General features: G+C 43.2%; 1 protein-coding gene across 1 annotated transcript; it reads right to left on the bottom strand.

Moving 5' to 3' along the window:
* Nucleotides 1–761: 761 nt before the first annotated feature.
* On the bottom strand, nucleotides 762–24,763 carry LOC309685541 (protein ELYS-like; the record flags this gene model as incomplete). Its single annotated transcript, XM_082501289.1, has 13 exons — nucleotides 762–772; nucleotides 8,710–8,800; nucleotides 10,238–10,366; nucleotides 11,304–11,365; nucleotides 11,727–11,908; nucleotides 11,996–12,114; nucleotides 13,936–14,064; nucleotides 16,733–16,817; nucleotides 17,800–17,916; nucleotides 19,221–19,428; nucleotides 20,206–20,386; nucleotides 23,167–23,420; nucleotides 24,643–24,763. 13 exons carry the CDS (start codon nucleotides 24,761–24,763, stop codon nucleotides 762–764), a joined length of 1,689 nt encoding a protein of 562 aa, XP_082357415.1.
* Between the last annotated feature and the right edge of the window lie 1,115 nt (nucleotides 24,764–25,878).

Here is a 25,878-nt window from a genome sequence, read left to right as displayed (position 1 = left end):
GTGCTCTTGAGGAGCGATGGAGGAAGCACAATTTAAAAAAACAAACAAACAAACAAAAACCCCCAAACCCTAACCAAACTTGAAATTAGTTACAGCTTGTCTGGAGTGAGAAGTTGCGAGCGTTGAGATGCTTGGTGGGGGGTGGAGAAGCGGTGCCCTGACCCCCACCTCTTGCTTTTCCCTTCTCCTCCCCAAGACTGCACAGCACAAGATGAGGGAAATGCTCCAGCAGGTGAAGCAGCAGGAGCAGAAACACGCTCCGGGAGCCCCGGCCTCGCAGCACAGCAAGGGAGGCTCCCGCCGTGCCGCCCAGCACCGCCTGATGAATGTAACCCAGCCACCGGACATCCCCCACCTCCTCTGTTATAGGTTAATTTTATTTATATTCTGTTTTGAGGAACAGATTCTTTAATTTCTTGATCAACTCTGGTGCGCAGATCCACCATATGAGTTTTATGTTCAGTGTCTTGATTAGTCCAGTTTGGCCGCTGTATTATTCGAAAAGTGTACCTATCCACGATGGCATATTCTGATTTTTGTTTCTCTTCCACTACCCATGAGGAGCCATCCACAAAGAATTTTTCTCTTTCATCTAATTCTTCTTCTTCTTCTTCTAAATCTTCTCTTATTTTGGTCTGTATATTTATTAACTGGAGACAGTAGTCTTTCTTTGGGCTCCCCATATAAAAATTAGGCTGGATTTTGAATGGAAGTCATTTCCATTTCTAATCTAGGGGAGTTAATCAGAATTCCCTCATACGTCAACAACCGACTGTCAGTAAGGCATTTATCAGCTCGTTGTTGCAACACTCCCCGGATGTTATGGGGGGTATATACTTTCAGTTCACCTCCTAAGGTGACTTTTCCGACCTCCTCTATCAATATTGCGGTTGCCACTACCACTTGCAGGCAAGTGGTCCACCCCTGGCTTACAGGATCTAAGATTTTAGAATAATATCCTACAGGTTTTCTCTGCCCTGCCCATCCCTGGGTCAAAACCCCATATGTTGTTCTATTTTCTACATTGATGAAAATTTGAAAGGGTTTACGGATATCAGGTAAGCTGAGGACAGGTGCTTCTATCAATTTTCTTTTTATCTCTTCCCAACGCCTCTTGTCCTCAGAGGTCTACTTTACTAGTTCATTTTTAGTTAATTTCGTTCATATAAATATTTTACTTTATTGCTCTAATCTTTTATCCATTGTTGACAGTACCCTAACAATTCTAATTGTCTTATTTGCCTTTTATTAGTAGGTATTGTTAGAGACAAGATTCCCTTTACTCTTTTGGGATCTAATTTCTAATGCCCCTTTGTAAGCCAGTGCTCTAGATATTTTACTTCTTCTGTAAACTGTAATTTAGATCTTGAAACTTTTAGTCCCTGGAGACTTAGAAAATGTAGCAACTTAATCCTTTCAGTTCTAACATCTTCTTGAGTTTTTCCAGCAATTAGTAAATCATCTACATATTGTATCAGAATCAACTCTTGAACTCAAATTCCAAAGTCTGTGGGCAGTATCCCTTTAAATTTGATATGCTATTGTAAGCAGCACACCCTCTACACAGTCGACTTTTTGCTGACAACAAATTGTAAAAAATAGGGAAACCTCTGAGGTGTGATGTAGTTTTAGGAACCGAAGAGCAGCTTTCCCAAAGTTTAGGACAAGTACCAAATAATATTGCACAGCTTAAAATACAGTTGTTTACGTTCTGACTTCAGTACAGTACAGCCTAACTGTGAATGTAAGGAATTAACATTTTGCATTGTGAGCCAAATTATTTGTGGCAGAAGGTCAAACATCACATAGAAAATTTAAACCTGGATGTTTTAAATGTCAACTTGTTACAGGACTTGTAAGCAAACTTTAAAAAGCTTAAAAAGCTGTTGGCCTCACTTTTGAGGGCTCCAAATACTCTTGCAAACCAACATTAATATTTCTGACCTATACAGGCCGTCCAACCCACTGTTCCCTAAAAAAGCTATCAGGCAGTAAGCATATTGTGAAGTACACATGTTTATTTAACATTCCTAAAATAAGTTGTATCTACATATTACATAAATGAATGAAGTCTTAATATAAAATAGAAAACTGCATTGACAGAGGAAATCAAAGTCCATATGGAGTTACTTATCGAAGACCTTTTGTTTATGAAATTTTACAGTCATTTCTATAAATGATCTCTTCCAAATTAGACGATTTTTTTTTCTTTTCTCCTAATCCACACCATTTGGATGACTTTACAAACAGTGGTGTTCATTATAAACTTAAAAAACAGTTACAGCATCTTCTGGCGCACAAGTGGCTGTGGAAAATGAGACAGTCTTTTTTTGTTCTTTCAGAGTGTTCTCTGCCATGTCTGCGGTTTCTTTCTGTTTGCTTTTTGTTCCATCCACTGGACTTCCAAACGGAGAGATAAATTTGATTTCCGCTGGTGGAGGTGACCAACTAACTCCAAAAAACCCCTGTTCTCTAACAGCAAGACTATGGATAAGAATTAAAAGGCAACGACTCACGAGAAACTATGGATTGGCTTCTACCTGTGGCTTCTTCCCTCCCACCCCCCTCTAAAATCAACTACAAAGCTATTTAGGGGCAGTTACATGAGAACTGAAGAAATGGCAGGAAATAAATATAATGCATTAACAACCCTGAGAGCAGTCTTCTATGAGAGGAAGTTCTGAAGGGGAATTAAACTACTTGGTTGGCTGCGGACATGCACACTGGGCATAATCTTGCAAGACGATCCATCGCTCTAGCTAGTGCGCTTCCAAAAGGAGAGGTGAATCTTGTTTCCACTGGGGGAGGTGACCAAGGGCCTTCTTTGCTTGTGGTTCTGAAAAGACAGAGAAGTATCAAATTGATTCTTTTATTACCAACAGTATTTAGTAGAGGAAAAGAAACCCCGTGGAGTTACAAAATCAATGCCAAGGAATTATTTATGGCCTTCTTTGTAGACAGGATCAAGGCAGAAAAGGTACATCAAGAAGCTTCCTTCTGCTGTCATTCCTTGCCAGACTGCCCCGAGCATTCTCAGTCACTATTCGCAGGAGCTTTTAGAGCCCCTCCCACCTCCCAGGTTTTAAGAGGCAACCGTCCTCAAACGGTTTTCCAGAGGGAACCGGACAACATGGCCAGAAACAAGCAGTTCTCTTTACTCGTTGTCTGACCTTCTCCTGCATTCTATAGGGAACTAAAGACCATAAGAGTGTGGTTTCATAAGGTGGAATAAGACCTTAGATAGGCAGATAGACAGACAGACGGATAGAAGAGTGTGCCATTGTTGCAAAGAGTAGTGCCCACTTGCCCTTTTCTCTCCCATCCCTCTTCTGTTTCCATTAGAAAACTAACCCCCTAAGTGGGGAAAACGGTGCCCAGCAGACCAGCAAGCTGCACAGGCTCAGAAAGTCAGAGCAGAACTGTAGAGCCAAGTGAGGAAGAGGCAGTTCGGTGGCTAAAAGCTGAATCGCTAGCACGACAAAGGAATGCAAGTAAGTGCTCAAAAAGAATTTCATACTTGCTTGCTTGCTTGATTTTTGATTTTGCAGCTCTCCCTCTCTTGAGTTTTGGCTTTCCTACAGACTCTCGGGAGTTGGTATCCTCCTCCTCTTGAGTTGGAAGCTCCTGTGTCAAGGCAACAAAAACATTACTCGTGCACAAGTTCTTACACTTCTACAGAACACAAATGAATGTTTCTTTCATGAAGAAGTCATGACAGAGTGATTCCCAAAAGCATGACAGTTTCTCTCCACAAAAACAAACCTTCCCTCTCAAATTCTCCTACCATCCTACAAGCTGAAAGTCTGCAATTAAGAGGTAGCCCACCAAGTAAGTTTAAAGAAAGCTACTCTGCCTTTTGTTAAAGGCAAAGCAACGCTTCCTAATTCTTGACTTACACAGATTCAACGGTGATTTTTGTCGCTAGTTTCCATGAAGGAAAAAAATAATCAAATCATTTAGCTGATTAATTTCAAGCTCTCTTTCGATATACTTTCAAGGAAAAAGGCAAGGCCTTGCTAAGTATGATTTGAAAAAGCGGTACAGAGCAAAAGTCAAGAACGTGAGACAACCAGAGGTTTGCTTACTGGTTCTTTCACAATTCGGGAAATGCTAGACACATTTTTTTCCCCTCGACCTCAAAAGAGGGGGCGAAAAGACAGGTTGGCAAGACAAGTCCGGGTCTAAATCCTGAAGCTGCCCAGGATGGTCTGCTTCCCCAGCTAAGAGAGGTTGGTCACTAGGCTGCGCCTCTTCATCCCTGACTGTATTTTCAGCAAATTGTACCTTAAGGTTTTTCCGTTTTCTTGCACTTCTTCTGGGAGTGACTGCCGTTTCTATCTCATGAGCAGTGTCAATCTGGCCCATTCCTTGACACGGAGATGCTCCCAGTGCTGCACTATCTTCAATCCCCTGAAGTTAAAAAAGGTCCGTTAAGGCAATATTCATTACCAAACAGACTAACTTCAAGTCGAGCTAGATGAAACCGAGGACAGTGAAATGCTGCTTTTCCTTTCAGATCACCACTGGGTGTAAAAAGTTAAGACACGTATAAGGTACTCTCTGCTACAGATAACAGTTCATGTGTTGAAGGGATAGAAGAGAGCATTCAGTGCTCCATTTCTGGTGTTCCTCTTCACGAGTAACGATTTGTCCCCACTCGTGGACAAAGTGAGCGGCTTTACAATACAAGCTGCATACACAACTGCCAGTAATCATCCCATTGCAGTACCTTCTGGACCGATTACTAACCCACACGGAGTGACCGACTCTGCACCTAATGGGGCAAAATGTCCCCAACGTCTGAAGTTTCAGTCATGAGAGGTGTGACCGCAACACTGCGCCAAACTGGCCAGGTATCACATTCGGCATCTCGACACTGCGCTTTCAGGAATCACTTGGATTACACGAGACAACACGTATATTTTAACTACCTCCACCTCGTGCTTTCTAGTTTACTGAACGGAGCAATTCTTTCCTTCTAGATCCTCAGATCTGACGATCCTGAGTGAGATACTCAGGCTTTTATGGTGAGAACAAAAGTAGTATCTGTGACTTATTTCCAGTGACTCCGATGGTCAAGAGAATTTAACCCCTGTGTAAGCACCTTTGCCCAGCCCTCTACGTTATCGTGCTAGCCAACGATGGCAGAAGGAAGAAGCCCCTCTGCAGCAGTCTCCATAGAACCGGCTCGTTTTCTTGCCTCCTGCCTTGTCCAAAGTTGCCAAAGCATCCTATGATAGCAACACACCATGCTTCACAACTAAACTCAAGACATACTAGTCTGCCATAAGCTTTCCTTTCATGCTTACAAATCTACAAACAAGAGAGCAGTGACTACTTTGTCCTCAATTCAGTGAAGGCAGACGAGCCAAAAGCAGGTGTTTACATCTAAATCAGGACAAAACAGTTATAACGAAAGCAGAAAAACCTTCCCCGTACTGCCACACGAATGACTGCAGAAGCTTTGTGACCGTCTCATGTACCCGCTGCCTTCTTCCCATCACAAATTTCCCATCTACACCATAAGGGATTTACGTATTCCCAAGTCTGTAACCCTCTTCTCTACAGTGTCATCCTAAATCCCAAAGCCGAGACAGCTAAATAAGTGACTGCCCATTTAACTTCATCTCAAATGTGGGACACTGAAAAGCACTTTCTCTTACTTAAGACCGATCTATTTGTGGTACGCCTTCCCTTCAGTTTGCATTTCACTCCTAACTGTTACTAACGATTCATGGTGGATGTCTTCTGAAGAACTCATCAGCGCCAGCAGAAGTGAAAACAATGGGGAAGAACCTGGGACAACTGGAGAATCACTAGTTCTAATTTTCAGTCCATGTGAACAACCTTTCAAAATTCATATTTTACAAAGTTCAGATGGTAAAAAATGTAGTTTAAGAAAAAAAAAAAAAGACTTTTAAGTAGCTTGAAGTATCTCGATGCTGAAATTAACTCATTACGGGGAATTCTGTTTATGTTAATAAGGAACAGAGAGTAAACGATCTCAGCACCTAAATCATTCCGACAATGAGTTTGGTTCCCACAGCATTTTGTCATTTGGTAAACGGCCCCCAGTATCGAAAAGCTGCACTCCCCAACTTTTTGTGTTGTCTTTAACAATTAAACGACTTCTTTTATTAAGTCAACTAAGAAACTTTTAAGTTCTAACAAACCAAACGAATGTATGGTTATTTTAAAAAATAGTTTAGGCACTTTTGTTTTTCCTACTACAGCCCTCAAAGGCCCCAGTCTTGACGGGTTCTATTCGGTGTTAGAGGTCCACAAAACGCATAGGAGAAAAACAGAACTGCCCTTATGTAATGAGGCTTTAACTTGCGTTCACCAGCTAAAGAAACTGAGACCGTTTTGGGTGCCTTCCAATTGTCAGTAAGACAGGACTGTCCTCCATTTGCAAAGAGTTTTTCTGTTTTGTCGAAAATGGGAACATAGCTGACTTACATTAATTTCCTCAGTTTTAGGAAAATTGTTAGAAACAGTTATTTCTTCCTGCGGAAAAGGAATATTTCCTTCAACTTCAGCTGCTTCCTGCCTACATTCTTGGGGAAATCCATACACTTCTCCTCAAGGCGATTTCCTGAATGAGTACTGACCACATGCCGGTGTTAACTCACTTTCTTCCATGCAATATAAAGAAGTGTATTTCCCAAAGCTATGGGACAATGGGCACACGGCAATTTAATTAGAGCTAAGCTTCCCCTCTTCAAGACTGGTCCTAACGCGCTGCTTCCAAAAGGACTGTATATGCAATACTCACGCGCACACTGAAAATATTCCACAAGGTGAATGCAACAGTGTTTCCGTTAAATTCTTTGGTGGTTTCATTTCACACCAAGTTTACCGGCGTCTGGTGTGGTCGGTTGTTGTTGCTGGCTTTTTTAAAATACAAACCTTAACCACAGGAGGAGTCTCAGGTACATTCAGCTCTGATGCTCCCGCGAATTTCTTGTGTGAGATGGGACCACACATATTTGATCCAAAGGGGCTGGATGCCACAGATGAAGTAGGTGGTCTACATGGGAACTGCCAGCTACAAGCCCGCACGGGAGAACACGAAGGAACGGGACGGCCCACCAAATCCAGCAATCTGGAAGATTCACAATTTAAAAGATGAAAAGTAATAAATAAATGGGGGGAAAAAAATCACGCTGCGGTCAAGAAATCTGACACGACACATAACAAAAACATTCCAGGAACAAGAAATACAGGTGAACCCTCCCTGTTCAGGTGATGTATCAGGCCCAAGAACAAGCTACAGGCATCTTCTAGTTTCTCAAGTATTTTGGTACATCTCATGCTTAATTTCCCAAACCACTGCCACTGAGGAGAGAGGAATCCCTTGCAAATTGCGCAAGTCAGGTCAGTCTCACGCCAGAAGAAATATCATCTACATTGCAACACTGGCACCACTTCACATTCTCCCCTCACTTGTGTGCCCAAGTTGACCTTTTCTTTCACAGAGACAAAGCGGAATGCAAGCACTTGGAAAACACAGAAAGTCTACACACACACATCCATCCATCCACATACGAGAAGCAACACCTTTTGGAAAAATTCATGCTAGATCCACTATTCCTGGAACATTTTTGTGAAGATTTTGTAATTGGTGTCCCAGCAAACGCATCGCACAACTCTGCATCACGGGGAGTTGATGTTGTGGCTGGCGGTTCTGTAGCTCTAGGACTAGAATTACAAGGAAAATGTAACTGACTCCCATTCCCCTGAAGTCCACACATACCAGAATTCAAGTTTATTTGACCGTGCCACCCGTAGGAAAATCATCGGACAACCGCAAGCCTCTTTCCTGCTCATTAGAATTCTGCTTAAGTTGATGTAAAAAAGACAGAAACGAAGCAGCAACTGGGCAGGAAGCGGTAAAAGATTACTATTCGATCCCACGAGCAAGTCTATCAAAATCTGTACAACGGTACCTTAGTGGTAATCAAAGTTTTTGTGTCAGCCCTCTTAAATTCTGTAAACACATTCACCATAATGGCAATGTGCTATGTATGTGTGTGTGTATATATTCATATATCTAAATGTATTTGCATAAGTGAGATTTTCATAGCAGAACTCTCTCTCTAAATACTCCTTATGAAGGACAGTTTCTCAAGTGTTCTATATTGTACGTGCAAAAAACCCAAAGTTTTACTCAGGTGCACCTTCCCTCCAAAACACTCACATAATGCAAATGGATTTTTCTCTCTCTCTCCACACATGTAGCTCAAGACTGTGACAAAAGGCTGCTTACCCATCGCGTTGGGAGAAACTGGGTTTCTGCTCATTTCCTTCCCAGAATTTTCTGATATTGGCCAATACGTGACTGAGGAAATTTTCTCTTTTACACACATTTCCCACATGAGCTTGTTTCGTTATTGTTGATAATGGCTTTGGTCTTGAGTCTGTAAAGCAAGAAGGGAAACATATCAGCCTTGTGTAATCAAAGTGACAGTGAGTTGTCCGCTATATTCCCTCTCCTAAAAGTTACCTTCTCTTAATACCAATGAAGGCAAATGGTAAGGCTTGGCTCTCTCAACAGCCCGCTTCCTTTCAATTCGAGGAAGGATCTTGCCAGATTGGGCTACTGCAGAACTTCTGGCAACTTTAGAAAAAAAGAGAACAAAAAAGAAATCAATCAAAAATTTCAAACTCAAAAAATACGTCACCTTAAAAGAAGGCAAGAAGTATTACCTTCAGATGTCCAACGTTTAATGCATCCTCTCAGAAGTTCTGCAGAACCTGTCTGGACAGCAGCTGACAATACTGCTTCCACCTGCTCCTCCTAAACATAACAGACAGAATAAAATGAGAATCTTACCTACTTTCAGCACCTGAACCATCAACGGTGAATGTTTGTTTCTAGCTGTATACTCAGTCAGACATCACAAAGTCAATTCGGAGACATGCGAGTCATTCCACACTCTTTGTCTTAATTTGAGCCACAGGCTGGACTGCTCCTTGGTCTGAGGAGCACAGTAACTTTTCCTCTGACATTTCAACTTACTGAAGGCTAATTCTGATCTTTAGATCCATGCCTCTGCAGTACAGGCTTCATGCACTGACTTCCAATTAGCTCTTTTCTGTAACATCCTCTGCCACTCCCCATTACGCATTCCGTGCGTGTAAGGTTGCCATCAGGAGTGCAGGAAGGGTGAAAGGTTCCTCCACAAACTTTTACTTTGCTCTTTTGGGGGTTTTGTTTAGTTGGGTTTTTTAAAGACATTTAAAAGTATCTTTCCCTTCTAGGCAAAATCGTTACATTCCAAGGGATTTCTACACAGTGGAACACACATGTGATATTTCCATCTTTTTCTGAAAACTGGTTGCAGGCAAGGAAACACACCAAATGCTATTCACAGCGGCAAACAAAACTGCAAACCAAGCTTCTCGACCCTACTGCTGCAATTTGTCTCACTAACATTCCAAAGGAATCCCTGCTCAAATGCATAACAAGTCTCCGAACGGCACAGTCACAATCCAGCAAAGGCTATTAAAAAACAGACGGGCTGTTCATCACAAAGACTCCATCTCTCATGAAGCTCTTCAGATGAGAGAGAACGGTCGGTGCCAAAGGAAAACCTGTGACAGAGGGGGTGAAGTCACTATGGCGGGATAAAGGAGACAGAAGGCAGTGAGCGTCATGAGATAAAGGTGATGACGGTGTTGCAGCAACAAGAGGGCAGTCTAAGAGGAGTACGTTGGGCTACTGTAGCACGAGGCAAAGGCCGCAGAGGTGAAGATCTGCTTTCACCTGACACCAGTAATCCTTTACCACAGCTCTCTTCCTTGGAAGCAAACGGTCGTGTGTAGTGCAGCAAGCTGACGTTTGCAACAGCTCGCATCCCAGCGAGACACCCCCATTGTCAGCTACTGCACTAAACTTCATGCTTCGAGAAACTGATGGGGATGAAGGTTGCTCTGAGGGAAAGAGGCTTGATGTTGCGCGTGACCAGCACTGAGCGCACGCTTCCTTGTGCATGTCTGTGGCCCAGAATTAAGAGACGGGTCTCTAAAGACAAATCTCTTAGGGCTGTTCCCAGTCAAACTCCACATAGTTTGCGGCTAAGCATACTATTTCTTCTGCTAACTCCAGCCAACACTCGTATTTCAGGGCAACTGGCAAATAATACGAAAACCACGTTATCATGTCTTGTAGCCTCTCCAGCCCCGCCAAACCAGAGGGCTGTATCTCCCCCTTGATTCCCTCATATGCGCTCACCTGGCTCAAACTGGATGGCTGGACATCGACGAGTCTTGGAGACAGCAAGCCAGCTACCAGACACCTGTGGTAGCTCTCACCAATGGCTTCAGTCATTGAAGGGACAGATTTCTTCAAAAAATTCAAGGTCTGAAACATCAATCCAAAACTACTGATAAAGGCCGCATTGTTAGTCGGTCACTAAGGGCCTGGGTAACCGCTAAGAGAAATTATAGAAACGTCCCCTTAAACTGTCAGAAAGCCTGCATCAGGAATGTGCTTTGGCTTAGCCATCTGAGTAAGCGTTACTATGCCGAGTCTTAAAGACGGCAGCCAAACTAACAGTTACAGTTTATTTTAAAAATCCCGTGAAACAAAAGAGCAGCCCTTGCAATGATTAAGTATTTTCTAGCTTCTCTCTCGATACACACGCCTTTCTTTTTCCCTGACCACTGACACAAAATGCATTCTATAGCAGCTAAACTAACACACAACTGTAAACCACGCTTTGGAAGATCCTTTCGATGCTTGTTTGTGCAGAAGCTGATCCATGTTGGAAATATTTAGCGAGCTGAAACTTAAGTCAACATTATTTGTCACAATCTGGGCAGTGGCTCGGAAGTTGCAATTGGGCCAAGTTTGGGAGAAAAAAAGTTTCCGTTCTTCTCAAACAGTTAAGTAATTTCTCATTTTCTCCATTCTGGCTCCCTTTTTTCAAGTTAATCGGGGATAAAAACTCTAACTCAAGACTATGCAGGCAGTTTGACCGATGGCTCGTAAAGAAGTAACAGCTTTCCCCGACTTCCACAACATTTCTGTTCTTGCTCCTAGAGCAACATTGCATTCCTTTCTAGACATCCAATCCCTGATCATGCTTCCACAGGAGACCGTGGTGGTTTTACAGTCCCAAGAGCGGACCTAAAGCATGAGCATTTGCATAAATCTGGTGACAGGCTACAATTGCAATTACGCGTGTGGATGGGCAGGAGGAGCATTAAATGGTCTCAGACACTGAAAGCAGTGCAACAGAAAGCTTAGAAAATGTCCACCTCGTGACATTCTCAACAGAGACAGAATAAAAGGTCACCTCCTTCTGGAAGCTGGTGCAAGTCATGTGAACAACTCCGGAGTTCAGCAAGCACGTGCCATCTGCAGAAACAACAAACGTTTGACAACCTTCCAGACTCTCTCAGTTATGTTATGACCAGTTTACATTGTTTACATAGCAGTATCTGGAAAGATAGAACTGAGTACTTTGAGCTTCAGTTCCAAGTCATTTCCTTCTATAACCAGCACCACTTCACAGGCTACGTCACAAAAGCAGCAAAACTCCGCAGACTGCCAGATATATTTCACAAGAGGAAATACCTCGTTAGTACAACGTCATCAGAGTTGGGTTGGGGGTGTGGGGGGTTGGGTTTGGTTTTTGTGTGACAGACAATGAACAAGAGAACCGAGAAATAGCATCTCATTTTAAGCTTATCGCTCTTAAAAGCACTGAAATACCTACCAAAAGTACAGGCACTCGGATTAAAAAACTGCTCCGGTGGTGGATAAAAAGGAGGAACTTCCCGACGTAGACTGCGCTCATGTACCAGAATATCCAAAAGGAGCTCGGGAGAAGTCATGCTTGTCACAGTCTCCAGTGACCACAAAGCAAAATAGGGGCAATCATGAAGGAACTCTTCTGGCCTTAAAGAAAACAAGGGCGTCAGCTAAACGCCGACATTCAAATGAATTATTTGCAGGGATATTGAAAGCAACTTAATAAAAATCTACCTTAGCGAGTCTGGCATTTGAGCATGATACCAGCTGTTAATGTCAAATACGCCCAAATAAGTAGATGGTTTGCCTTGACCGTATGTTTGCACTTGCCAACTGAAGACTGCTACACTGACGTCAGGATATATTGCTGTAAAAGAGAAGACATTGTTTTATTTGCAGAAAATAGGGTAGATCCGATATTTTTAAAACACCACTTTTCGATCGTATATGCTTGTCTCACACAGCTGGCATTATTCATTTCCAGCTTTGACTCAATGACGAGTTTTAAGAATAGCTCCTTTCCATGCATATTCCGAACGAAAGACCACAATTATCACACCAAATAAACAAATAAACCCTGACAAACCAGAAATTGGAATAGAGATTTTAACATAAACTATTCACAACATTCACACCTCCACACTTACACACACAACACCAGTTCTCTTAATCCAAAGGCATTTCAGATGAAGACCCTTAAGATCAAAGCCCCTTAAGATCGTTGAGTCCAACCATTAACCTAACAGCGACAGGTCTCTTACATACCTCCAGGGATGGTGACTCAACCATTTCCCTGGGCAGCCTGTTCCAACGCTTTACAACCTTTCCCGTGAAGAATTTGTTTCTAATACTCATTCTAAACCAGACCTGGCACAACTTGAGCTCATTTCCTCTCATCCTGTTACTTGGGACAAGAGACTGACCCCCACCTCACTACAGCCTCCTTTCAGGTAGCTGAAGAGAGCAAGAAGCTCTCCCCTCAGCCTTCTTTTCTGCAGGCTAAACAACCCCGGTTCCCTCAGCCGCTCATCGCAAGACTTGTGCTCTACACCTCTCACCAGCTTCATTGCCCTTCTTTGGACATGCTCCAGCACCTCAAGGTCTTTCTTCCAGGGAGGGGCCCAAAACTGAACACGGTCTTCAAGCTGTGGCCTCACCAGTGCCGAGTACAGCAGGACAATCCCTTCCCGACTCCTGCCGGTCACACTATTTCTAAGACATGCCAGGATGCTATTGCTCTTCTTGGCCACCTGGGCACACTGTCGGCTCCTATTCAGATGCCTGTCGACCAGCACCCCCAGGTCCTTTTCCACCAGGCAGCTTTCCAGCCACTCTTAGAATCATAGAGGAGCGACACCCGGGCACTTGACCCGACCTGGCCAACAAGTCGATTTCATACAACGAACATCACATTCGATATCAATTAGAAACTTTGCTGTGAAGTGCTCTCTCTCCCCTCGATGGCTGTGATCCTGAGAACTTCTTCCCCAAGCTTGTACTGTTGCATGGGGTTGTTATGACACAAGCGTAGGATCTGGCACTTGGCCTTTGTTGGACCTCAGACCGTTGGCCTCAGTCCAGCCAGCCAGCCTGTCCACATCCCTCTGTGGAGCCTTCCTACCCTCAAGCGGATCAAGGCTCCCACTCAGCTTGGTGTCCTCTGAAAAATTCTTGAGGGTGCGCTCCATTCCCCTGTCCAGATCATTAATAAAGGTAGGTATTAAAGACATCAGGCCCCAGTACTGAGCCCTGGGGAACACCACCTGTGAGGGACTACCATCTGGAAGTAGACACACAAACAGGTTTGAACAGGGCAAAAAGAGATTCAGATTATAACATTCCAAAGCAGTGGAGAGAATGATCTTATTGTTCAAAGGTGACAGCTGAAGGAATAAAATGCCTGACCAGCAGTATACAGATGACCCCACCATACATCGCTAGAGCATGTCAGCAAGCGTGAAAACTCACCTAGTTTTTACCTTAAAGAAGTCTCACATAACTTAAGCACACGGTTTGTCTTTTTCAATAATCCCAACAATCCAGTCTGTACAGATATTTAAGGCTTTCAGACCCTGTGGCCAGAACAGCATCCATTGCTTACATTCCAAACCCACGTATTTTAAAATAATCAAACACAGGCATCAGAACAAACCTTCAATAATGCTATCCTCTCTGTCAACAGGGCTGAGAAATTTTTCTACGGTCTGACAGCTGAGTAGTTTAATACTGCTGATTTGCCCTCTCAAGGGAAAGACTCCTCCCGTGAGATCTAAAGTGTACCTCTCGTCACAGTTTTTCAAACCCTGGGGAAACAACAGAAGAGACAAAGGGTCATTTTGAGATAAAAACATACATTATAGCTAAATATGAAAGACACTCTATATCTCATATAATAAGCATATTTTACCGTGTATATTTCCCATGAGCTTATTTGTGACAATAAATAGAAACTACAAATGACATGCAAGAGAATTCAGTGTCAAACCCCAACAGCTAAGTTTGGCGGTACAGACCAGGCACGTTTTCAAACTCTAGCATTTCCCTAACATCATTCAGATCTAAATGTGTTTTGCAGACTTCCTTGCAATGTCAAGGTTTCTTTATAAACCTAAATATATATCTACAAAGAGATATCTGAAATAACGCAGCACGCATGCACACAAAGCTCTTTCCTCCGTGTCTTGGTCACAGAACTGATGAAGTCAGAGAAGTCACGCCATCGCAGCAGCTAAAGCTCTGTCGAGAGGTATGATCTAGAGGCACATCGCCAGAGTGAACGCACATCCCTCGCTGGGAACTACGAGAACTTCTTACTGAGGAACAATCTTCTTTCAAACCACATAAGCTCCTGCCACCTCCTCTTCTCATCTTGTCAGAGACTGATTAATGGGTGAATTGGGTGAAATGGGTGAATGGCCCTCAGGTCCTTCACCGAGCACAGCCAACAGCAAAAGAGGAAAACAGAGAGGACATGGGATGCACGTGGCCAAGGCATTTAGGATCACAAAGCACTACAGAGTAAGCAAACTGCTTTGAGATACACTGAAACCCCGGCAGGATTGTGTTCAACCCCTGATGCCACCAGTTGCTAAGTAAGCATTAACTAAAATGAACCGTCTTTCCAAACACAGCATTGCTTCGAACTGTCTGCTGTACGGTGCAAGACTGGGCGTACTGTGGACACCAAACAAAAAAACAACAAAAATCCACCACCACCAAACAAAAGCCAACCCAGAAACGGATCACACCACGTTCTACCCAAGTTTCCTAAAACTTTCCTAAATTAGCATGAAACAACACATTCCCATATGATCTCATAACATACATCTAATTCACCTGAGAAGAGGCAAGCTTTCTCTTCATAGTTCCAGGAAATGTTTCAAATAAATATCAAGGCTGTCTAAAACCAGTAATAATTACAAAAAATTATGGTTTTCACTCCTAAAAAAAATAACAGACGTGCAGAGGAGATGAGGAAAATGAAAACCATCTCTTTGAAAAACTGATGTGAAGCATAGGCAAAGAGCCTCATTTTTGGTACAGAATGAATGATCACTACACCCAATTTTAATAAAAGATGTTGTCCTGAACGAGACATCCACCACTCCAAAAGACAGTTTCATCAGGTAAAGTACTAAAACTCCAGAAACCTGTCAGAGACTAATTTTAAGAGCTAGAAATTTAGACTTTCGTTCATATATGAAGAGCCGGTCCTCCACAAAGAGGGCGCAGAGGGAAAGGGCAAAATAATACCAAAACAATTCCTGCCTAAGACAACTTCTGAAGCAAAGCAGTCTATTTGAAACTTCCCACACTGGGGCAAGCAAATCCCACTTAAGGAACTCCATTGTATGGAAGTGATGAAGGAGGGACTTTATCGACCAGTAAAACAGGAAGAGAGTTTTCAAATGAGATGCACTGGTCACACTCCGATATGGAAGTAGACGCTTTTCTGCCAGTGAGGATGGAAAGAAACTTGTCTCAGACAGCCGTGTAGGCAGACAGTCATGTGGTACCGACCAAGCTGTGATTCCAAGGAAGTGTTCTGGGACTAAAAGTGCCCACGGTAGAGTACAGATCCTGGCCTAATGCACCTTTTGGGGTTTGTCCTGTTGAGAATATGCAAGACAAAGGATCAAAATAGGAGGAAAGGCTTGCTCTGAATTAAGATTACTTTCCCCTCAAAAAGGTTTTGGAAGACTTCCGAGCATACTACTGAATAGAATTCTACATTACACAGATGCGCCCTATATCTGTTACATACCAGAGATATAATGATACCTCACCTGCATTTTAAACGCACCACCTTTGGAGCCAGCTTGTACATTGCTGTATTCTCTTCTGAACGAGTCATCCCACTGTTTACTGTATTTACATATTTTGCTGGCTCTGAGAGTGGATTCAATAGGTAACCCAGCCAAAGAGAAGAACAAGTTATCTTTACAGCTACAAGCTTTCAGGATCATCAACACGTAAGAGACGCTGTAGGTACATTTCATGTGAAGTACAGCTGACAGAGCTCAAAAGGAAACCAAGAAACTAAACCCAAAGATCAGCAAAGAAGAAACAGGTATAGATGACCGTCTTTGGAGAAAGGGAGACAGAGGGAAGCTTATTCAAGTCTGCAGGTTGGTTAAACAAAGCTATTCGAGGCCCTGTCTTTTCTTCCTACATGCCCTCAATTTGCTGTTTAAGAATAATTTTATTTGTAAAAGCTGCTTCCTCTTCAGGAATTGAATTGATAGGGGCTCTTTGCAGACGAATCTAGTTGCAACACACGACACTGCAGCACAAAACTGTACGCCTTGTTTTCAAAAAGCATGCACAAAGGCCAGGCCCAAGAAGACTCAGCAAAAGACTACTTTTTTTCCAGTCAGCTCTGAATTTTGATGGTCAATATTAGCCCTGCGAACTCAGCTGATGCTCACCCACAGAAAATAACTCTTCTTTTCACACGCGTGCACATCTTACCTCATACATGACTTGTCCTGATGCCAAGCACTTTCTGTCACCAAATGTTAACTGCAACAGATGTAAACTCAGCGCATCACCTTCGCTGAAAAGGGTATCAATGAGGAAATTAGATTACAAAGATGCTTTATAATCCTCATAATCATTTCATTAGTTCTAGACCGACGTTTTCTTAATAGCACGCTCTTGCTGACAAGAAAAACACCGCTTCCCAAAACACGGTAACTGGCCACATTTAGCCACTAAAATACATAAGAGGACATTTTGGCACTAAAAGCTCCAAGGGCAAATGCTAACCATACATTTTGAAAGCTTTAATACGTTGCATGGACTAAAACTTGTTGGATAGACTTCTTCACAGCCAAGAGGTCTCGATCACAACTGCTTTAAAGTCAAACTTAAAAAGACTGTCGCTCTCGGAACGGCTGAGATGATGCTGAAAGAGAGAGAGATCTTTCTCCCCTTCCCTTCCCACCAAAGTTCCGGTCCCTCTCCTGCACCCACTGCACCCTCCCGCATTCCGATGTGATGCAGTCATCCAGCAGGAAACCGTTGACTTCTCTGCTGAATCCTTCCCTCCAGGTGAGCTGAACTGGCTCACGAAGGCTCACTGGCTCACGACTGCCGAAGCTGGCACAAGGCAATCGCCAATACTGTCACCGCCCTCCTTTAGGGGCAGCGGGCTGTTGTATCGGCACCTTTAGTCTTCTAGATCTGCAGCCTCAGCTGCTTTTAATGGTATTTTAATACCATGCTGGGAGCATCAAACAAACCGTGAAGCAGTCAGCAAGAAACAAAAGGAAATCATTTAAGAATGCAAGCGCAAAAATGCAGCCACAGTTGCTTTGCCTTCTTTCCGAAGGCGGGAACTACCGGGTCCCTCTTCACATCTCTTAAAGCCTGTAAAAATGGCATTGTCAGCTTAAAACCTTCCCTACCTGACCGAATCTCCTGCATAGCTCAAGAAACAAAACAAATATACCTGTATCGACTGTATGCCGACAAACATATTAAAAAAAAAATAACATTCAGTGGCTCACTGAAGTGACACTGAAGTGTTTATTCACCTTTCCTGTGTAGACTGAACAGCCCACAAGTAGCAACAATTGAGAGGATCATTCTCAGGCTCTTGAAAAGTGACAGCATAGACAGGAATCCTTCCTCCTTCAAGCTGAGAGTGGTGCCTACAACGTTAAAAAAAAAAAAAAAAAGAAAAAGAAAGAAAAAAAGAAAAAGAAAAAAGAAAAGGTGAGCCTACCGGCCCTAACTGTTTGTAGAAGGGTAGCAGCTTCTTCCATGAAAAGAAGACCTTACGAGCTTATCCTCAAAGTACAGAAGGTCATACTTCCATCTCAAACAAGTGAGTCAAGGAAGAGACAACTGTATATGCAACAGTCAAGAGGTGAGGAAACTCCTGTCCAGCAAACGCAATAACCTGGGCTTATGTCCTCCTCTGCCTCAGGAGGAGGAACATCATAAAGGATTACTTCAGCAGCCAGGCAAAAGATTGCTCCTACTGTTGTAGCCTACTTCAATATTGAACTTCAGATGCAGCATATCTTCTGAACAAATTTAAAACAGTGCCAAACACAAGTAGCTTCTCATTTCTTGGACTACACAAAGCATTTTTCTTCCAGACTTGTGAATCTTATTGGTACCTTCACAGTCCATTCTTGCCACCTAATTATTCCTCCACTGGCTATGCATCCAACAGCTTCTGGTGAGTCGCTGCAGACGTGCTGAAGTGAATCCCTGTCTGAAGCTGGCCAAATATTTCAAGTGAGATTGCTCTTTGGCAGATCTTAAATCACCTCTTAATTTTTCTTACTTATAAATTTACACCTCCCTTATTCTCACCGCCAAGTGTTGCAAGCAAACTTTCATTCACATGCATCGTTGCCTCGGAATGGGTCAATCTCTGATTTCAGCCAAAGCTGACGTGGAGGAAAGAATATATTTTCAGACACAGATCAGCTACTGATTTTTCGTCTCTCACTTGTTTCCTCCTGCACATTTTAACGACTAGCATCACCAAAATCACACCACTAACATACTTCAGCCTTTCAAAGTATGCCCTAGGTGCAGTTACTGGATCTGAAAAAGAGTTCCTCAAATCAGTTTCATCAAAATACGCACACAGGGAAACAACGGTTTCACTGAATACTACTGGTAGAACAGACTGTCTGATAAAAATCGGCTCTATCGCATCCCAGCTGCTTGACGTGGAAAGCATGCTTCTTTGGGTTACAATTCCTCAATCCACAGGCACAATAAGGAAAACAATCCCAGTGCACGCAGGAGAAGGCCATCCACTTAATGCAGGTGTGACTTAAAAGGTATTGCAGAAGAGGATTTCTACACATTCCAAGATTGTACTCATACTGGGTTCAGTCCCTGAAAAAGTCCTCTTTAAATTCACATACTTCCTTAGGCAAAAAATGGAGACCGCTGCCCCTCCAGGCGTGGCCAAGGGTAAAGGCCTACTTACTCCCTCTTCAAAGTCTTCATGTTCCACAGTGACAGGTAGCCGTCTGAAAAACCCACAGCGAGCTGATTGCTTCTGCTTATGTAGCACAGGGTTGACACTGCTGTTCCGGAAGGATTTTCTAAATAAACACAGAGACGTCTCCCTTCTCTGGTCACAGCTTCTCTCCTCTGTGGGACTTGAGCAGGACTTCTAGTGACAACTTCCAGATCTACACACACAAAACAAGGAATGCGTGATGCCATTTAGCGTGCATTTTATACGCTGACGTCACAAAACCCATAATCTAAGTCGACCGTCCCAGGCAAAATACCAATTTATGCAGCACTTTTTTTGCCATTTCCATTTTGTACGTCTTCAAAGAACATAAGAACTCTCTGATCGGACACGTATTCTCACTCGTAGGCAAAAATCAAGTAGAAGCGTAACCTTCATAGACAAATTCCTCTTGGACTCCATACATCAGGAGTTTGGGCCTCACAGTGAAGCTATTTGAAGTGACACCAACTCCTGAAGCCACTGTTGTAATAGTTAAAACAGTGGATGCAATCTGAATACACCAATCAGAGATTTCATTCATCCAAATGCAGGGGTTTTGACAAGTTGGATTTTTTTTAGAAAACAAGCCTAGAATTTGCCCCAAGTCACTTAAGACGAGCCAAAGAACGTTCCCAAGAAATAGGGCACCTCCGACACAACTTCCTACCAGGCAGCTGCACCGACTCAGATGGTAAAACTCCCACACCTCACTGGCAAGAACCATAGTGACACAGCGATCTCGGTGGGAGGGGGCATTTATAACACTAGAAGGAGTAATCAGCCACTCCTAGCTTTAATCAGTTCAGGACTATACAATGTCAGACCGCCACCTGCAGTCAGTACTCACAAATGTCTGCACACTAGTATCTTCAAAGCGGGATGCATACTGCTTCTTTAAAAGACACACATTTTCTTACACCTCAATTCATGTTTAAAAACTGAAGCTTACCCAATGCTTCGATATCGTTCTCACTGCAAGACAAATCATCCAAACAAAGGTCAACCAGAAGTAGATGACCAACATCTGTAGCCACTGCTGCCACTCCAAAGAGCCATTGCAGGCTCTGATGAAGGTGCTGAGTGCTCACACTGGCTCCTCCGTGACTCGTTATGGGCTCTATAGCAGTTACCTGCAGGAAAACTACAAGTTAATATTTCAGCTGTTTGACAACCCAAGTCGAAATCATTCAAAAGGGAAGCCAGAACTGGCACATCACAAACAAGAAAGTAAATACAGGAGCATAAGACTTAAAAACAAAGCATGGTTTCCGATTCTATCAAGGAAAAAGAAAAAGAAAACAGCCCTGTACAAAAATCTCTTATTGCCTTCCCTTTACTGTATTTCCTACAGCTATTTCACGGAATTAACTTCAGCTGAAAAGGTGCAGTCTATTATTACAGCTTACCAACTTCCATTTCCTACTTAGAAATAATGAACTATGGAAGGAAGAAGCGCGCGCTGCTCTCTAACATGCCAAGCAGTCGGCATGCACCTCTATTACAAGGTGAGGACAGATTTTTCAGCACGTGTTGCAACACGTCCCAGGACAATACCCACTGCCAGAGCAGAGCACAAGCACAGGAAGACTCCTGCACTGAAGCTATACAACAGAAGGACACAGGCTATCGTTTAGCCCTCTCACAAAATGCAACCCAATGCAAACAGGAAGCTTTACATCAACAACAAACTGTTACAGGAAAATAAAGCAAGGGAGTGAACTTCACAAGGTAGTCCATTTTTTATCTTCTATTTTTACCCCCAGAGGTGGGGAAAAATAACCAAACCCCAAAGCCCCAAAGGTTTCTCCTCTCCCCTATCAAGCACTTGTTGCCACTACTCTGCCTGGCGACCTGCTCCACAATTTACCTTTCATCTTGCTCACGAGAATTCTAATCTTAGAAGCACCCGGAGCAATTTAGACCACTGTCATTTCCTGTTTCAGATTCCCTCTAAATCAAATCAAATTTCCAGTCTTCTCTCCTACTCGAAGGACTATCGCAAGCGCTTTGATTGTTCCAATTCTTGCTGCTCCAAGTCTTGAGGACTGTTATGAGGGAAGCAGAAATACGCTACACAGCTTGCTGCACAATTAGCCAAAGTTCAAGTGTCGCTTCCAACTTCTTGCTCTTCTAAGATTGTTTCCGTTGTTCAACTGGCTCCAAATGAATCTTCTCCATTTGTACATACGGTCTTCCAACAACGTTTCCTGATTTTAACACTGCCATTTACCACCTAGAAGCTCCTGAAATGGCCTAGTTTTCCACTGCGCTCTGCACAGGCTTTTCATATGCTCCTAGACTAATGCCGACTCATTCTGGGAATGAACTCAGAAAACTTTTCTCAGCTCACAGGATCCAAATGCTACCCCTCTGCCTCATACAAACCAGGAAAACTTGGGAAATTACCATTCCATACTTCTGAAACATACAACCATTATAAACCCATTTAACAGAACTAATGTTTTTAATTCAGAGTTGCTTTTACTAGAAACCAATTCCAATAAGACTCCTTTAACATTTTCAGTTTTCTGCTGCATTTCACATGTATATCATCCAGAGGGTAAAAAGAGCTGTTGCCATGACAAAAAAAAAAAAAGCCAAAATTCTTTCTAAGCTTATAAGTTCCGTTTTCTAAGTCATTCCTTTTCTCTCTGAGCAACTACACACCTACTCTTCCACTAAAAGACAGTCATACAGTCACTACACATACCCTGTATTAATACACTCATGGCTTGACACCTCGGTCCGGAATTACTTGAAGTTGCTGTTAACCTGGATAACTTTGTCGTCCACAGAAGTCAACAGTCCAACCAGCAACACCTGTGTCCTGCCTATGCTCACCTAACCTCAGAGCAAAAAGATAGGAAGCGAAATGAAAGCAACAGACCAGACAGGTTTGTAATCAAGAGCATTCAGGCCATAAGAGCAGAAACTCAGATAAGCTTTGGCTTTATTCCCAAATTCACAACCTTCATCACACAACAGCCAACTTGTCCCCCCAAGGCTTCGTCATATTTTCTCCTCAACCACTCTTTTTGTGGTATGGAAAGACTCCCTGATACAACTGAGACTTATAACTCTATTTGGTTTCAAAACACTTCTGTAGACACAGACTCAATACATGACATGTTCCTTCTTCCCCTTTCCTGTTCTTCTTCCCAGCTTGCTTAGATTTCAGAAATAAAACTTAATAAAGCTACATCCTTTTTCACACACATAATTACTTATTGATTATACGCCTATGCCAGCACACAACTTGTCTTTCCAGCTACAACTCTCAGATTTACCCAGACGGTAGGCAAACGCACCCAGTGGAGCACCAACCCAACTCTTCGCTTTAGAAAGTACCGCAATACAAGTGCTTGAGACGAGTAAGCACACTGTAGCATTACAAACAAGCAAAACAGAAACTGTGGTCTGCTCTAAAGTCACCTGCTTGCTAGGCTGAGATTCATGGGAAAGGGTCCAAGTCATTTACAGCACAACTATGGAAGACCGAGATCTTTGAAAGACGGAATTCCTGACAGAAATTTCATTCTGACAGAAAAAAGCATTTCAGAAATTTCTGTTACAGACCTGTTAAGGGGTAGTGATTTATTTTTTCACTCGTGCCAAACAAAAGGTATTTTTCAATGCCCTTTTGTGGAAGTGGAGAATCAGGTAACTTTGTGCTCTATGATGAAACTAGAAAACTTGGTTTACTATCCCTAAACTCAAAAGATAACAGTACCATTGTGCCCAAGATTTTACCTCAAGGCTCTCTCAGCTGGATACTCTCAAGTGACAGTACGTTAATGCACTAGACAAGAAATACCCCCTACAAAGAGGCGCTCCAAAGCTTGTCCTGAGACAGGGTCATGCAGCACCTAATAACATAAAAGCTTCGCTTCTCCAATTAAAAAGTACGTACCGTTCCAGGAAGAACAACCGATTTCACCACTCGTGATGTTCCAAGGTCATACAGACAGAGAACACTTCCCTCTGCTTCTTCCAACCCAACCAGTAGTCCCGTTCTCTTCTGCCAGGAAAACTCCTTCACCACACGAACAGTGGGAGGCTGTTTCTTTACTCCACTGAAACGGTGCGCAGAGAGCCGCTCTGCTGTCACAGAGTTCACTACCTCAAGCTGAGGACCACGCGCCAACCACGCTAGGCCATTCCTCCCTGGAAGAGAAAAGAAAGCTGGCTAAAGCAAATGTCCAAGAGAAGACTGAAAACAACTGAAAAATCACAGTCGCTGCCCCTTTCCTTCCCTAAAAGAACCTAACAGAGGAAGACCGACTTACCTCGTTCTGGTCACTTCCTTAAATCACCCACTGAAATCCTCAAGCCATACCTCTTAAAATTAACAGCCTTATTTATTCTTTTGCATTTGTACCTGTCATTCCTGCACTGAAGAATCTGGATTGTTTGGGATAAAGATTACAATATCTTGACCTAGAGTCTTTAGACCACATTCGGCTTGGTTTGGCTAGAAATCATCAAAATGCATATGGGAATGCAAATCTTCAGGCGGGCTTCCCACATAACAAATCTAAGCCAATTCATTCCTTGTTGATTAATTGTCCTTGACACAGGCCTACTTTGGGCAGGGATTTGGACCTCAACAAGACATTCTCTTAAAACGGGCACCGCATGAGTAAATGTAAACTTTTACACGTGCTGGTCACACGAAGAATTCAACGTGTTTTGTTTCACTGAACTACTTCAAGCTCCAAGGAAGTGTTGCCTCAATTACAGCCTTTACAGTCAGGTACATAGATTCTACCTGCTCTTAACAGAATCCTAGACATCCAGACAGGCACCCAGCTCTGCTTTCAGATCACCTGCAAAGTCCACTACCTAATCTGCTTAGCCGCTTTCAGCGGCTCTCCCGGGGTACTCATCTGCATCCTAGTAGATACTTTGGAAATATGGCTGCAGCGCTTAACAGCGTTATCCTCTTCCTTCTGTTTTTATTCAGACTAGAAAAGAAAAAGCAGGGGGGGTGCCTCTGTAACAGCCTAGAAGAACTATTTCTGCACGCGATGTTACGATGGTCATAGAGCTTGAGCCACTGAAAAGAAATACCGCCCAAAACACCACTATTCCCTTTTTGAAAATGCTTTCTTATGGAATTAAAAATTGAGGAGGGCTCACTGACTCAGCATGTTTAAGTAAACTATTTGAATTGCACAAGATCGGTGCAGGTTGTTATAACTTCAAAGTTTAACTATACCAATGTTCTAATATTAGCATACGTTGAAGCATCCTTTTTGGTCTCGCTAAGCCTGATGCACCTTAACAGCACCGACCTGGCACAGTTGATACTATGACCTGATGCTTCCGGTAACCTCCAGGCAATAACAACTTTATACCAAGTCCAAATTTAAAGGAAAATGCTCACCTCTAGAAAACTTCCCGCACAGCACAGAATTGCGGCTCCTCTCCTCTTCCCCAACTGCCTCAAGAGTCACCTCTGGAAACTGCTGCAGACTGCTCGTAACGTGAGCCCTCAGGTCTGGCATTCTTCACTGTAAATAAAAAAAAACATTGACCAAACAGACTCATGTCAGCCATAAATATTCTTGAGATTGACACTAGTTTCATCAGACGCAGGGAAAAATCTCCTAGGCATCACCTGTATCTCTTTTCCTTAAAAAAGGGGCACTCAGGACAGTTTTTCCTCCCACAGCAGACCAAAGGAGAATCCTTTGCTTTTCTGATGCCCATGAGATCCCCAACAAAAAGTGACAGAGAGGTATGGATGAGATAAATAACAGGAAAAAACCCAGTACACTGAGTTCAAGGCTGCTCACACAGGTGAGTAAGAGGAGGTCTGAGAAAAATCCTATTGGGAAAAGCTTCTCAGTAACAGGCACAAGTTTCCAAGCTGAAGAGAGGATTTCACAAACCATGTTGACTGCGCTGCCACCAAAAGAGAGGCCTTGCTGCCGCCTCCCATCTCTCCATCTGCCCCTTTCTTCTACTACTGTACTCCTGTGGGCTTACCTTGCGCTGCCTTGAACACTTCTTAGAGCACTTTGGGAGCCAACTTACCTCCCTAAGCAGACAGGCAAATAAGCCAGAAAAGGAGACAGTGTTCCACCAGGTTAGAGAGTCCAACTGGCTTGCAGAGAGAACTCGCAAGTGTAAAAGGCGGCACAAGGAAGGGGGCAGGACAACGCGTTGGGAAGAAGGAGAGGGAATTCGTCCGTGTGCGTTTTGTGGCAGTAAGCCGGTATGCTAGCTCAGGCATGGGTGAACACCACACTCCGTTTGCAGGGAGAGCTAAAAACCCCTTTGCTTTTAGAAAGGACACCACCCAGGACACAGTCGGTCCACTTAGAACTCCCTCTTGCACGGAGAGGCCCCCCGTCTCACTGAGAAAGGCTGCAGCTGACAGGCGTCGCTCCTTCCTTCAGCCAGAGGTGGAAGCCAAAGTCATTTCAGGGAAGTGGTACTTGGTGATCAGAGAAGGGACGACATTGTGTGCCTCTACTCAGATCACATTTTCTAAGGAAACAGGACAAAGAGTGGGAAGAAGCCAAAGAAGAAGAAATGGAAAGAAAACTAAGTTCTTTTGGGAAAAACAGCATCCACTTTGTTGAACAACAGGTCAAGATCACAGAATCGCAGAATG

The sequence above is a fragment of the Vanellus vanellus genome (genome assembly GCF_965231255.1).
Source record: "Vanellus vanellus genome assembly, contig: HAP1_SCAFFOLD_47, whole genome shotgun sequence".
NCBI lineage: Eukaryota > Metazoa > Chordata > Aves > Charadriiformes > Charadriidae > Vanellus > Vanellus vanellus.
Note: the sequence above shows the minus strand (reverse complement) of the source record. Positions and strands in the feature narration are given on the sequence as shown.